This window comes from Helicoverpa zea, chromosome 7, assembly GCF_022581195.2.
Source record: "Helicoverpa zea isolate HzStark_Cry1AcR chromosome 7, ilHelZeax1.1, whole genome shotgun sequence".
NCBI lineage: Eukaryota > Metazoa > Arthropoda > Insecta > Lepidoptera > Noctuidae > Helicoverpa > Helicoverpa zea.
This window is the reverse complement of record NC_061458.1, coordinates 12759897-12774247: the sequence shown is the minus strand read 5'-3', so window position 1 is coordinate 12774247 and position 14351 is coordinate 12759897. Positions and strand designations below refer to the sequence as shown.

At 36.1% G+C, this 14351-nt stretch overlaps 1 protein-coding gene and 2 long non-coding RNA genes across 7 annotated transcripts; 1 reads left to right on the top strand and 2 right to left on the bottom strand.

Annotated features, from left to right (window-relative positions):
* Positions 1–1732: 1732 nt before the first annotated feature.
* Positions 1733–5334, top strand: LOC124632111. Its single transcript, XM_047166779.1, has 3 exons — positions 1733–2086; positions 2282–3338; positions 5144–5334. The coding sequence occupies exons 1-2, from the start codon at positions 1972–1974 to the stop codon at positions 3331–3333; spliced, it is 1167 nt and encodes a 388-aa protein (XP_047022735.1). The 5' UTR covers positions 1733–1971; the 3' UTR covers positions 3334–3338; positions 5144–5334.
* A 512-nt stretch (positions 5335–5846) lies between these two features.
* On the bottom strand, positions 5847–6544 carry LOC124632113. 3 transcript variants are annotated; one of them, XR_006984585.1, is made up of 4 exons: positions 6530–6544; positions 6433–6445; positions 6221–6346; positions 5847–6145 (listed from the first exon to the last, which is right to left on the bottom strand). It is a non-coding gene; the product is annotated as an uncharacterized LOC124632113 (long non-coding RNA). The 3 variants fall into 3 exon arrangements; XR_006984586.1 differs by lacking the exons at positions 6433–6445; positions 6530–6544 and adding an exon at positions 6478–6497; XR_006984584.1 differs by lacking the exons at positions 6433–6445; positions 6530–6544 and having other exon boundaries at positions 6221–6426.
* A 1343-nt stretch (positions 6545–7887) lies between these two features.
* LOC124631858 lies at positions 7888–8597 on the bottom strand. Of its 3 annotated transcripts, XR_006984549.1 has the most exons (3): positions 8477–8591; positions 8209–8271; positions 7888–8122 (listed from the first exon to the last, which is right to left on the bottom strand). It is a non-coding gene; the product is annotated as an uncharacterized LOC124631858 (long non-coding RNA). The 3 variants fall into 3 exon arrangements; XR_006984550.1 differs by lacking the exon at positions 8209–8271 and having other exon boundaries at positions 8477–8597; XR_006984548.1 differs by lacking the exon at positions 8477–8591 and having other exon boundaries at positions 8209–8364.
* Between the last annotated feature and the right edge of the window lie 5754 nt (positions 8598–14351).

The following is a 14351-nucleotide window of genomic DNA, read 5'->3' as shown; positions in this document are numbered from 1 at the left end:
GAGGAAAACGTTTAAATTATAGGAGTTAGATAGCTATCCGGCTGCTGTGCTGTTTGACAAATAATGTCGTGGTTTAAACTGGTTTTAAAAAAAGTTTAGCGTTTTAGACAGCTTAAATTGATTTAAATATGTTACATTGATAGATATTCGAGTTCCCTAAAAAAGGTACCAAGTATCTATTTTATACTTACCTTCACACTTGCTCGTACTTGGAAACCTGAAAAATACTAACCTATCTAGTATCAGTACAGTTACGTAGCAGTTTTAGACAGGGGAATTGGGGATTCTATCTCAAACTTGCTAGAGGCTCCCAAGGCTACCCTGATTTTTTGTACCTACTTACAATACTTAATTAATTAGACAAACAAAGTAAACGTAAAAAATAATAAAAGTTGTTAATCATTATATAACAACGGATATGATAGGCTTGCCGTTCACACGGCTTTTAAAAATGTCTGCCAATGAAATTCGCGGACCAGTGAGAATAGAGGACGGAAACTTAAATTGTAACTAAAACGATGTGAATAATACCCCTCATTACTTTTGTCAATATTTCATTAACGACATGTTAAGCCAAGTAAAATAATAATTGTATTTAATTTCTTTAATGAGAAGTAAAAGCGGCCTCTTTTATAAAAAAAAACTTTTTTATATTTTTGGCACATAAAACCTCTTTCGTTGGTTTTAAAGCCTACGTACGACCTACGTAGTTATAAAAAATGTAGTCATTATTTTTCTAAGGGTGCGTCCACATCTGGCGAATGCGCCGCGAATGCGCAGCACGCGAGCCGATCGCGAGCTGTCCGCGAGCTGCGCGCGTGCAGTCACTGCAATAGTTCGGTGCGCCTCTTTAGCGCAACTCACGCAAGGCTCGTATAGAGCGCGCGAGCGGCGCGCGATCTGCGCGCGATCTGCGCGCAATCAGTTCTCGCCCTTACAGTTCCGTATATTGGCTCAGTACTATCGAAGATGGCAGACGTCGCGCGCCGCCTGCGCGCCGCTCGCGTGCGGCGCTTAGGTCGCGCGCGAGCTGCGTGCGTGCGGCGCAGAAGCGGCGCACGAACAAAAATGCACGCGCGCAGCTCGCGGACAGCTCGCGATCGGCTCGCGATCGGCTCGCGTGCTGCGCATTCGCGGCGCATTCGCCAGATGTGGACGCACCCTAAGGGGAAAAATAATGAAATACACGAGTTACAACAATGTAGTTGGCAATAAGGTAGTCTTATAACTGGTAATGGTTACCACTTAGGTGCAAAAAACTATTTACTACACACTATGTATAGGTACCTAAGTAGCAGAAAGTCTCAAACGCATCTGTCTCTCCGTTTGTAAAATTTTCATGAATTTTTTCTCGAATCGACAGAGTGGATTAAGGCGTCGTCCTAATTGGCAGCGATCGTACGATGGCGCGATACGTTTTTCATCTCACGATCTCACTTGCGAGGTTCAAATAGGACACTCTGATGAAATCTGTATGTTTGAACTGATCGCACGACGAGAACGCATCGTGTCATCGTACGATCGCTGTCAAATAGGACGACGCCTTAGATGAAAAACGCATCGCGCCATCGTACGATCGCTCGAAATTAGGACGACGCCTACGACGATGTTTCAGGAAAATAATGTAAACCAGCGTGAAGCGGGCAGAACTGCAGAAGGCTAGTCAAAGCATAAATAAAGTTGTTGTTTACATGGTTTACATCCTGCCATTATCCATTATGTTTCACAGGTTTATTCGACGCGATTTATTGTTTACATGTTGTACAAGTATCTCCATTCACTGGCCTTCTACACAGATTTTTAAATTAGTCTATGGATTTTTTGTTGGTAACACAGGGAAAATAAATAAAATAAAATTTTATATGGTAACATTCTACCCACTCATTATTCACTTCCATCGACGGAGCTTCATTCTGTGTTTCTGTCTGCTGGCCTTCGCACGTCTCTTCCCGATCCAGTAATACTCTAAAGATGGGGAAAAGGAAGCACGAGAGAAGTGATGAAGACATCATGCGAAAAATAAGAAAATTGAAGAACACGTTGCGGGAGAGGAAGGTTACGTTCGAATCGGACGATGATTTAAACTGTAAGTTATTTATACTTTTATTGGTTCAATACCGTGATACGTACTGCTAGTTTTGGGCTACTACTGTCACATAAATTGAGCTAATACATATAACGATACGTACTGCTACTAGGGCTGTTACTATCGTAAAAAATTTAAAACTAAATTAAAAATACGTTATTTTTTAAATAATCGTATATTTTCTCTTCGCTACAGTTCCGACACGACAGCAAGAGGACATATCCGTCGAGGTGTCACCACGTGATATACACGTGGGCTCAGCATATGTAGAAGATGACATCGAAATACTGGATATGCCATCGTTGTCACCAACACACGTGTCGAACCTTCAATCAACACCGCCTGAGCCGCCACCGTCTCAGCCGGAGCCTGAGCAGCCGCCACTAGAAAATCTAACCTCAACCACAGTACCAGGTTCATCATTAGATACCCAGCCTGAAATGATTGAGGAGACTGAACTGGAAGAGGACATATTGTTGTTATTGGGTGATGCTCCTAAAACTGAGACTCCAAGGGGTCCAGCTATTCACAAAGATATTGCCAGTCGATGGCAATTAATTCTAGCCAATGGACTTGCTAAAGATTCCAAAGACAACATTTGTAGAGATCATAATGCTCCTAGTAACTGCGATTTACTGTTAACACCATTACTAAATCCTGAAGTTAAAGCGGCTCTGCCAGAAGCTCTCGTTAAGAGAGATGCGATTCTCCAAAATAAGCAAAAGCAACTGGGGGTAGCTTTGTCTGCATTAGCAACATTAACTGACATGATCATTTCCAACGAACTGTCCCGACAAAAACTGCTCAAGCCACTGAGTGACGCTTCGCGTATTTTATGTGATAGTCACTATCAGGAGACAAGGACGCGGCGAAACTTTATAATTACGTCAATAAATCACAAGCTGAAAAATACTCTGACAGAAGCTACCAGAGATTCAATGCTTTTTGGTGAAAATTTAACTGAAAAATTAAAAGCCGCAAAAACAATACAACAGTCTGGCGATGCGCTGAAAAGCCAAAAACCTAAAATACCTGCGCACCCTAATGCTGCTACAATCAGGAACAAAGGTTATTTAAACTACCAAGCTCAACATCGCAAGGTAGAACACAAACCCCAGGCTGGACCGAAACGACCACCGTGGCCAGCACAGCGGCCACAGAGCAGCGGCACGTCGTCGTCGCGGCAACGCCGTCCGTCACCAACGCGCACGACGTCTCCCCGGCGGAAAACGCAGCCTCGGAAATAACCCAGGTAAACTACGCTGGTCGTCTCAAATATTATGTACACAAATGGAAGAAATTAACTTCCGATAGCAATATTTTGTCATGGGTTAAAGGATATTTAATACCCTTTAAATGTACTCCATGTCGTACTGATACCCCTAAAGTGTACCCTAAATCAATCGAAGAGGCTTTAGATTTTGAAAAATCCATTAATAAATTATTAGAGGTTAACGCAATATCTCGATGCACTCATGAAGTAGGAGAATTTATATCCTCCGTGTTCTTGGTACCTAAACCAAACGGAGACAAAAGGTTCATATTAAACTTAAAATGTTTAAATAAATTTGTTGATAATAAACACTTTAAAATGGAGGATTACCGTACCGCATCCAAACTTATTACTCAAAATTGCTATATGGCGTCGGTAGATTTGAAAGACGCATATTTTCTGTTACCTATTCATAATTCTCATAAAAAGTACCTCCGTTTTATTTATAATGATGTTCTTTATGAATTTAACTGTCTACCCTTCGGGTTGTGTACGGCACCGTACGTGTTTACAAAATTATTGAAACCCGTCATGGAATACCTTAGATTAAATGGTTTTATATCTGTAGTTTACATTGATGACATATTTTTAATCGGAAATACATTTTTGGAATGCAAAAACAATGTTGAAGCCACAATAAAACTCCTCAAGGATCTAGGTTTTCTAATAAATATGGAGAAAAGTAGCTTAAAGCCTCATACTCAATGCAAATTTCTAGGTTTTGAATATGATTCCGTTAATATGCAAATAAAATTACCACATAACAAAATCTTGAAAATTAAGGACTGTATTAACAAATTTTTAAAATTAAAGGGTTGCAAACTTCGAGAGTTTGCTCGTTTTATCGGTATATTAATTTCTGCTTGTCCTGCCGTGCAGTATTCATGGCTATACACTAAATCAATGGAGAAATTTAAGTATCATTGCTTGTTAAAAAACCCTAGCTATGATCAAGTTATACAACTTCCTAGCTACCTAAAAATTGATATGTTTTGGTGGTTGAATCATATCGACCACAGTTCTAATCCGTTAGCTTGTGGTAATTATGATTTAGAGATTTTTTCCGATGCATCATCTACAGGATGGGGCGCCTACTGTAATACAAAAAAGTGTTTTGGTCATTGGACGCCTTCAGAAAAATCTCTGCATATTAATGAGTTGGAGCTTAAGGCTGCATTTCTTGCTCTCAAATGCTTTGCAAAGCATAAGTGTAATATTAACATTCTGTTAAGGCTTGATAATGTAACTGCAATATGTTGCATCAACAAAATGGGAAGCGTACAGTTTAACCATTTTGATGTTATTGCTAGAGAAATATGGCAGTGGTGTGAGACGCGTAAAATAACTGTTTTTGCAGGTTATATCAATACAAAGGATAATGTAGAAGCAGATCAATTATCACGTAAAAAGTTTCAAGATACTGAATGGGAAATTAATAACGCTGTTTATGACAAAATTACTAGTATTTTCGGCATACCTGAAATAGATTTATTTGCTAGTAGATGTAATGCAAAGTGCTCAAATTACGTAACTTGGACTCATGACCCAGATGCATTGGCAAGAGATGCTTTTACGATCTCTTGGAAAAAACAGTTTTTCTACGCATTTCCACCCTTTTCTATGATTACTAAAGTCATGCAAAAAATTATTAGTGAAAAAGCTGAAGGCATTGTTATAGTACCATATTGGCCTACTCAACCGTGGTTTCCTATATTCAAAAAGCTTGTGTGTTCCGAACAAATTTATTTCGGCCCCAGTGATGACCTATTAATTTGTCCTTTCAGGTCTCGTCACAATCTTCACCGCAGCTTAATCTTAGTAGCCGCGAAGCTTTCCGGGAAACATTACTGAAGAAATGTCTGTCTGTGAGATCAGTGGAAATAATGTTATCGTCCTTGTCTGATTCTACTTACAAACAATACGATGGTTGTATTAAGTCATGGTTAAATTATTGTAATAAATATGGTTATGATTATTCTGCTGTATCAGTTCCTATCGTTATTCATTTTTTGACTACTATGTTTGATAAGGGTGCTAAATATGGTACTATAAATACCTACAAGTCTGCACTATCTTTAATATTAGGAAATATAATAGAGGATGATAGAATTAAGAGATTCTTAAAAGGAGTTTACAGGTTGAGGCCAACCATCCCTAAATACAATTTGACTTGGGATCCTAACATTATATTAAATTACTTAGCACAACAATGGCCCAATGCTGACCTCAACCTAGAAACTCTGTCTAAAAAAACTGTGAGTCTGTTGGCTTTGGTGACAGCACATCGAGTGCAAACTTTTGCTCTAATAAAAACTGAAAATATCATTATAAACTCACCTTATGATATAACTATCACTATACCAGATCTAATTAAAACATCTAAACCAAATTCCTTTCAACCTGTTTTAAAATTACCTTACTTTACTGCTCGTCCTCAAATTTGCCCCGCCATGTGCCTAGAAGACTACATAAATAAAACAAATTCACTTCGTCATAACGATTATTTATTTATTAGTTACAAACGACCTCACAATAAAGTATCTTCTCAAACCCTCGGTCACTGGATAAAAAATATTCTTCTCAAAGGTGGCATTGATACTTCTATATTCAGCGCTCATAGCACACGGCATGCTTCCACATCATCATCTAACAGACTCGGAGTGAGTATCGATGTAATTCGAAAAACCGCTGGCTGGACGGAATCTTCTTCCGTGTTTGCACGGTTTTATAATCGTGATATTATTTCTGATCCAAATCAGTTTGCTAACAGCATATTATCTGCCAATCTGTAATAAAATTATATTTAATGAATACTTAAAAATAAAACATGATTGTGAATAAATAAATGATCAATTACCCACTTGTAATGAATCTGTAGATTTTCTTGAATAAAAAAGTGCAATTCCTCAGTCCATTGTTTATATTATTTCGCACTGTGTTCTCTGAACATCGTACAACATGTAAACAATAAATCGCGTCGAATAAACCTGTGAAACATAATTGATAATCAAACGAACTTACCAAGTGAAGTTCGATGACAATTATGTGAACAGGTTTATTCGACGCGATTTACATCTTAACCCTCCCTGAAAACAAAAACTTATTAATGAGTACTTACCTAAATGGTTAGTCCTGGTTATTTCAATAAGTTTTGGATAAATATTCCACACCCTACAACGAAATAATATAACAATGCTATGTCTTTAAACAAAATGAAGCTCCGTCGATGGAAGTGAATAATGAGTGGGTAGAATGTTACCATATAAAATTTTATTTTATTTATTTTCCCTGTGTTACCAACAAAAAATCCATAGACTAATTTAAAAATCTGTGTAGAAGGCCAGTGAATGGAGATACTTGTACAACATGTAAACAATAAATCGCGTCGAATAAACCTGTTCACATAATTGTCATCGAACTTCACTTGGTAAGTTCGTTTGATTATCAATTATACGCAATACACCATTACTAACTATGTCGTATGATTAGGTGTAAACTAGCTGAGTTAACACTGGCCTCAAAAACCTGTTCGAAATTCAAACATAATAATGGATTACTCGAGCCTTAAGCTAACCAGCCAGCCTGTAATTCTACACTTGTGCACACTCACGTCTATGGTTTCCATTTAAAAGAGGTATAGAGCTCCACCGGAAAAAGTATAGAGCTTTCCGTATTTGTCGAACGTAATCGTTGGGTCTCCGACGTCTACAGAGGCTTGTAATTTTGTTATTAATAGGGAATGTGAAAGATGTGAAATGCACAATAAAACACCTACATGCTTCTGAAAAAAACAATACACTTTTCATTTAAAAGTAAAACAATTCCCGACTTAACTGCATCTGTTTATCTTTGTATAGTCATACGAATGGCTAATAAAGAAGAATCGTATAGTAGAATATGTACCTGCCCAATAATTATAAGATGATATAAGAGTAAAGGCGTACCCAAACCGGACATACGCACATTGTAGCATTTCGTAATGTTTCTGAGAATCCAATTTATATTAAATTGACATTTATAAATCATTAGAGATTATGAAAGTTTAATTTAGCTATTCAAGACTTGGCCATGAAACTTAAATCCTTTTTCGTACTCCGTTTATAATTTTGACAGCTCGTGGAAATTTCCAATGACCATAGACACCAAGCCGTGACCTCTTTAGTTCAGCTAAGTTTTTATTGGCTGTCCTATCATTGGTAAATTTATCCTATACCTACAAGCTGACCCCGCGAACTTCGTAGCGCCTTTTCCTTATTTGCTCACCGTTTAGACCTACCCTGGACTACGACAAACATTTTAAAACCAAAATCAGCTCAATCGGCCCAGCCGTTCTCGAGTTTTAATCAGACTAACGAACAACAATTCATTTTTATTTATATAGATTGCAGAGCGCTATTACAAAATCGAATTGCTCAGTTGTAGGTAAATTAGACGATAGCCGGCAGCACTTGCGCATGTGTGCGTCTAGTGAAATACGCAACGCACACCTGCGGACCGCCACGCGGCACAAACAAACTTGAGACTTTGCCACTTTTTTCCGAAATAATTTATTGTTTTTATAGTTTATGAAATATTATTTGTACCGATGAATTATAAAACCTAGAATAGCTCGATTGAGTTACAATAAACAAGTAATCGTTTACAATTTTTAAATTATTTAATCGACAACCAAACTTTTCACCATGTTTATCAATTATAAGTAATTGATTTATAAAAAAACTAAAATCTATAATTCGTCTTCCATGTATTGTATCTTCATTTTCCTGCAACAATGAAAACTAGGAATGTAGATAGTTTATTAAAACAAATATGTCACGTATACCTTTTGCGGGTGACAAAAAATACTTACCATATTATTTGTACTGGTATTCAATTGAGTCTGATAGTCTGAATTAAATATGCTTTCATTATCCTGCAAGAATCAAAGAAGTCCAATTACATTATTATGCAACAGCGAAACTAACGACGATGACATTTACGTACATATTTCTTTATAACCAACATCAAAAAAGAGAACCCAATCTATAACATTTTCGAATTAGAATATCATGGCCTAATACTTATGTATATTACATTTCAATCAGATCATTATAACTAATAAATAAAATAAAACTCACTAGTATCAAAACGTGTTAGATGCGTAGGTTGCGCTATATTTTTCGAACTCCGGCGAGTTTACGCGGCGCAACAGCGAGCGATACGTCCCTCCTCGGTAAGCGCCTGGCGCTGACTGGCGCTGACTAAAGTTGAACACCGCGCGTCACAAGATTTATATTGATTTTTGCATTGCAAACAAAAATTATTTTAAAATATTGTTTTACTTTTAAATAGACCAATTTTTTTTTTCAAGCTTTATAACAATACCACCTTAATTATTAAATGTTTTTTATTTGAATTTGGATTATACTTTCATAGATAAAAAATATAGTTTCGTACGGAAAATTGTCAGTAACTCTCAGTTTTATAGAATTTTTTATGGTGTAATACTGTATGAATTGTAATAAATTGATTTAAGCACTTCCAAGTACAAGATATAGTTGTATCTTGAACATTTTTATAAATGGTTAAATTGCTATATCCTCGGAGTACCGAAGCATCAAAAGATACCCAAAAGCAACATTTTATGAAACATCCTTTGCAGAGACAAAGATTTTACTGATGTACGTGGACAAATTAAAATATTTATTTAATACACTTTCAAGATAAATGATCAAACTTTCTGAATCTTATTTTTGTTTTTTTATTGTGACTATATCCAAAGCATCAAAACTCGTATAAAACGTTTAAATTCGCGAAAATTTGTGATAGCCCTCTTAACTGGTAGCTTAGAGGTAGACTTTGGGTTTTACGGAGTCTCTATTTTGCAATTCAAAGGCCTATAACTTTGCTCACGTATAATCTTTCTTTAGGATCTATGTACCTACGTAATATTGGAAACAGTATATTGGTAAAACCAAATAAAGGGGTAAGTAGTCTTTACAGATCTCAATCTGAACACTGTACCTACCTTGTTTCTGAGATTTCCTCCTCTGGATTCTTTCTGATCGAGCGACGTCCTGAGCTGAAATCGTTAATTTTAGGAACTACTGGTACAAGTGGAGTAATTAAATAATTTCAGTACCAGATAGCCGAAGGACAGCAGGAAGGGAAACAGTACCTATAATAAAATACAAAAAGGACTTTATGTAATTGTACCAACTATCATATGACCTTGTTTTATTATTAGACAAGATATTTTTTTCTTCTTTATACAATTACTTAATCTGGAAGTTCCTTTTACATATTATTTCAGGGTTAAAACCCAGACATAATGTTTGCCATTTAGTGTGGAACGATATAAACATTTGCATTCATTAAAAAACGAATACAAATAAAATGAAACACCAAATTAAACTAGAACACACAAGATATCGAATGTCAAATGAAAGTTGTAGGTAGGATGTATTCAATAAAACTAAATAATATACTTACCTAAAATAAATAAATAAATCAAGTCGACAGATTTTAACATGCTTAAGTATTTACTAGGTACTTAATTACCATAAGTAAATTATTTCGCTATCAAAAATCCACATTACAAAAAAAAGTAATTGAAAACAAACACTTCCTTTATTTCGACTGGTTTTTAATTACAGTCCTAGTTTAAAACTTAATAAATATCTATGTATAGATACTGACATTATAACGCCGAAGCTTCTTATAGGGAATCTTATAGGATCAATTCGAAAAAATCTTGCAGTTTTAGATAGCCCATGTGCCGAGGAAGGTTACTTATAATCCAGTTTGCAGCGTAGTTCCCACGGAGGACCGCCGGTAGTATTTACTAAAAGATTAAAATGTGGGGTCTGTATGTTTATTCCTCCATTATGCCTTAATAACTGATTTTGATGAAAATGGACAATAACTAGCTAAGACTTACGCTAATTTCATATTCATAATCAAAATATTTAGGCTAATTTTTATCCTGGTACTACATACCAAATCCCTGCAGGTACCAAATCGCTTAGGAGGCGGGCAAACCCGCATGCGGAAGCTAGTGATGAAATAAATGCGTTTTGATATTAATCGTTTTGATAATTATTTCCGCTACGTTAGATAAATTATTTTGTTATCCAATCATATTGGACAGACCGTTTCTGATAAAACATTCACAGTATAATTTAAATATGTTTAGACAGGTGTCCCCTGTAAAGAACTGTGTCATTATTCGAATTTAAATTAGTGTATCTAGGTTTTCAGTGCCAATCTAAACTTTCTTTGAAATTGTAGATTTTTAAAAGCTTTTATTCGGTTAGTTCATCAATGAGGACGATGAAACCGAGTGGTCTAGTCGGCAAGTGTTGTTTTACCAATGTTAACCCTCTTCCTATTAAATGTTATAAATTAAACCCAGTGAATTTGGATGAAATTCATGGAATCCGGGGTATTATGGATTTCTATTAGGTTTGTTAGGCAACTAAAGAGGCCTTAACCAATACCCTGACTGTTGGCTAGAACCACGGAACTGAGAGGACCGGAGAGATAGACAGAAAACAGAACAGAGAAGTTTCTACTGCTCCGTGGGTAGAACCCAACAAAATATTCTCAATCGCACTGACAACCCAGAGCCTGCATACCGTAGTATAAAATTATGTAAGACAAGCAATTACAATTAAATGCTGGCAGTAAACTTTATTGTTGTCTAAGTAGGTGCATAACTACTACTAAATAGTCTATGGCACCTTCGCAGAATGACAAGGATTTCACACTTGCATTCTCTGTCGCGATCATGGCTCTGTTTCATAGTCGAATCACGTTACACATTTCTGAACGTGATCTAACTACACAAGTATTTGTGGGTAGAAGGATACCTATCTATGTACCAATTTTTGTTTATGTAAAGTATGCCATTCAAGAAAACAGAACATAACGCCAGTTATCGTCCCACTTTTGGACAAAGTTCTTTTACAAGGAAGAACCATTATATTTTTAGGAATGCACAAATGTGCGGCACCCTTGTATATTTTATAAGCGTACGTATGAGCTAGATGGACTTTTTAAGTAGGTAAGTCATAGAAAAGAACTGCAGGTAAGATTTTTGAGAATTTTCGAAACCACGATTTTGTGATTGGGTAACAATTAATCTCTATAACATTTAAGTCATCTTAAGGTTCCATGTAGTTTTTAAATTGATAATACTTATATCTTAAAATATTCTACTGGATATAGAGGTAAAAGAGTAGGTAGGTATATCTATCTAGCAATAGGACTTATTATGCCGTGGGTGACTAAATGTGCACTATCAGATCGTGTCTAGGACGTTTCATCAGGCCAGTTGATCTAGACACACGGCAGTGTGTCCGCCAAGTTCGAACAAAAAAGGCGACACACCGGCCGTGGGTTATATTACACGAACCATTTCGGGCCAAATTCGACCCCCCTGTAACTCAAAATCTATTTTATTTACGCATATCAAATTTCTAGTATCTGTTGAGACCCCCTCACTTATCTAAAATACAAAATTTCATTAATATACCTATTGTAGGTCTTGAGATATTGACGTCAGAAAATCGCTATTTTTACTATACACTCACTGACTGATTCACTTATTCACTTATTCACTGATTCACTGACTCACTGACTCACTCATCAAAAACCTAGACCACTTCCAATGGTCGTATTGACTTGAAATTTGGCATGGAGGTAGGTCTTTATGTCAAGGTAAAGGGAAAAATCTGAAAATGGCCAAGTGTGAGTCGGTTTCAAAATAATGAAGGTGTTTTATACCCGGTGTAAATTTATACCCCTAAGGAACTAAAACGAACTAAATTTATCTATATTTATATAATATATCTTCGAATGGTACAAAGGTTTGTATTTAGTCAAAGTAAAGTAAAAATCTGAAAACGGCCAAGTGTGAATCACTTTCGAAAATAACGAATGTGTAACTTTGATCCACGAACATAATATAAGATAACATGTCATGTCAGTCAGTTGGTAAATCTAGTCATAGTTAATCTAGTTCATTTCTTTGTAAAAAACATAGTGCATATTAAAAAATCTAAAAGATACTATCTTATATAGTTACTTTTTAATGATGATTACTTGGCAAGTTTTAATAGAAAATTAAATACTTGATTCATTGCGTTTAGTAGGTTTATAACAAGGTGTATGAAAACTTGCCAAGTAACATCATTAAAAAGTAACTATTTTTAACTGAGGTATGTGTATGGAACTTGGTACTTATTCAGATCTCACTTCTTTTATAGGCGAAGCATTCCCATATTATCGAACTTGGCAGTCTTTCACATTTTTGTTTTGGGTGGGTAAAGGTAACAGCACAAAGAAATCAAACCTTATTTAAAAACGTAAAATACCTGTGGAAATCGAGCTGACCTCAAATGAAGGTTTCATTGGAGATACCCGTTGAATCAACCTGGAGGCTTATAAATAAAAAGTGATCATCCCATTCACTATGAGCATAGGATTGATATTGGAGTGCTATAGGTGCCCACCCTGCCCATTGATGAAAACATGCCAATCGCGTTCTCAACTCGTTTGTCAATGCACTCGTAACAGAAACCCAATGAAGGGAATGTAAAAGTTATGATAGTCGGCCCTTTTAATACATCATCACTCAATGACTGCATAATCATTTGTTGGCGCAAAGAGGTTCCATAGGCAGTTCCTACTTAGCCGAGGACTTTTTCAGTTACCTTCGTACAAATATCCATGTAGATAATCTAATAAAGAAAATTAATAACACCAATAAGTGGCTGCCTGGTTACTGTTACTTACCCACATAAAGATAGACAAACTTATTACGAGAAGAAACACCCTCAGTCTTACCTACAACAATAGTTATTTGTTATATAAGAGTGCAAAGTTGCTTTTTAACCGCGTGCTCAATTTTGATGACCGAGCAAGCGGAGGATTCTAAAATTCAAACACGAGCGTAGCGAGTGTTTCAATAATTAGAATCCTGAGCGACAGCGAGAGAATCTCGAGTACCTAATCGGTGAACATACATAAAAAATACAAATAAAATATGTATTTAAAAAAAGATCCCGACGAATTGAGAACCTCCTCCTTTTTGGGAAGTGGGTTAAAAAACAGACTTCTAAAAATATTTAATAGCAACACGAACTGATGAACCTTTTTAGGTCCATTGGCTTAGGTAGGTTGAAATTAAAGACATGAATTAAATGAAGACATGAATATTCTGAAGTAGGCAAACAATAACCTCACCACCTCACTCTGGTTTGTAAACATATACCCATGTTTTTACAAAATAAATTATCTTCTATCTTTATCTTTAAAATCTCGGATCAAAGATTTGATCTGAGATTAAAATAAACAAGATAACAACTGTACCAAAGATAGGGTACAATTTCCAAAAACAGGGTATTTAAAATACCTATATCTATAAATCGCGTGTGTATGAGAACATGAAATATTATCTTATATCTAACGCCTCGGAACGAAACCATAGCGTGATTTTAATCGCGCCAACGCCATCTATCGAGCGACGACACAACATTGACATGTTTGAGTACGCAAAATAAGCCCGGTGAGAATCTGACTCACGCGCTGGTTTTTGTACTCAATATTTCATAGTTTTCGATGGAAAACACGCATATCTATGTATATCTTTATTAAATTTACTTTTATAATAAGTTTTTTTTTTGGCTTTTTAGTGTTTTTGGAAGTCGGTTTTATTTTTATTTTTAAGTTTTTTATTTTCAGCTTTTCAGTGATACAAATAGTTGTCACTATCTGCATAACTGGAAAGTTATCATCAATACGAATAATATGTATAAGCACGATGTAGTTTAGGTACATATTCAGTTGTCGAGTGCCCTCGACCTTCTCTGGTCTTCATCATCAGACCAGCTCCAAACCTTCACTGGTGAATAGTGCTATCAGGCACCTGAGTATCAAGTTTTTGTCCTATGTATGCCTACAACTTTCGAAAGTTGCCCTCGATTTCTCAGGGTTCCCATCATCTGATCC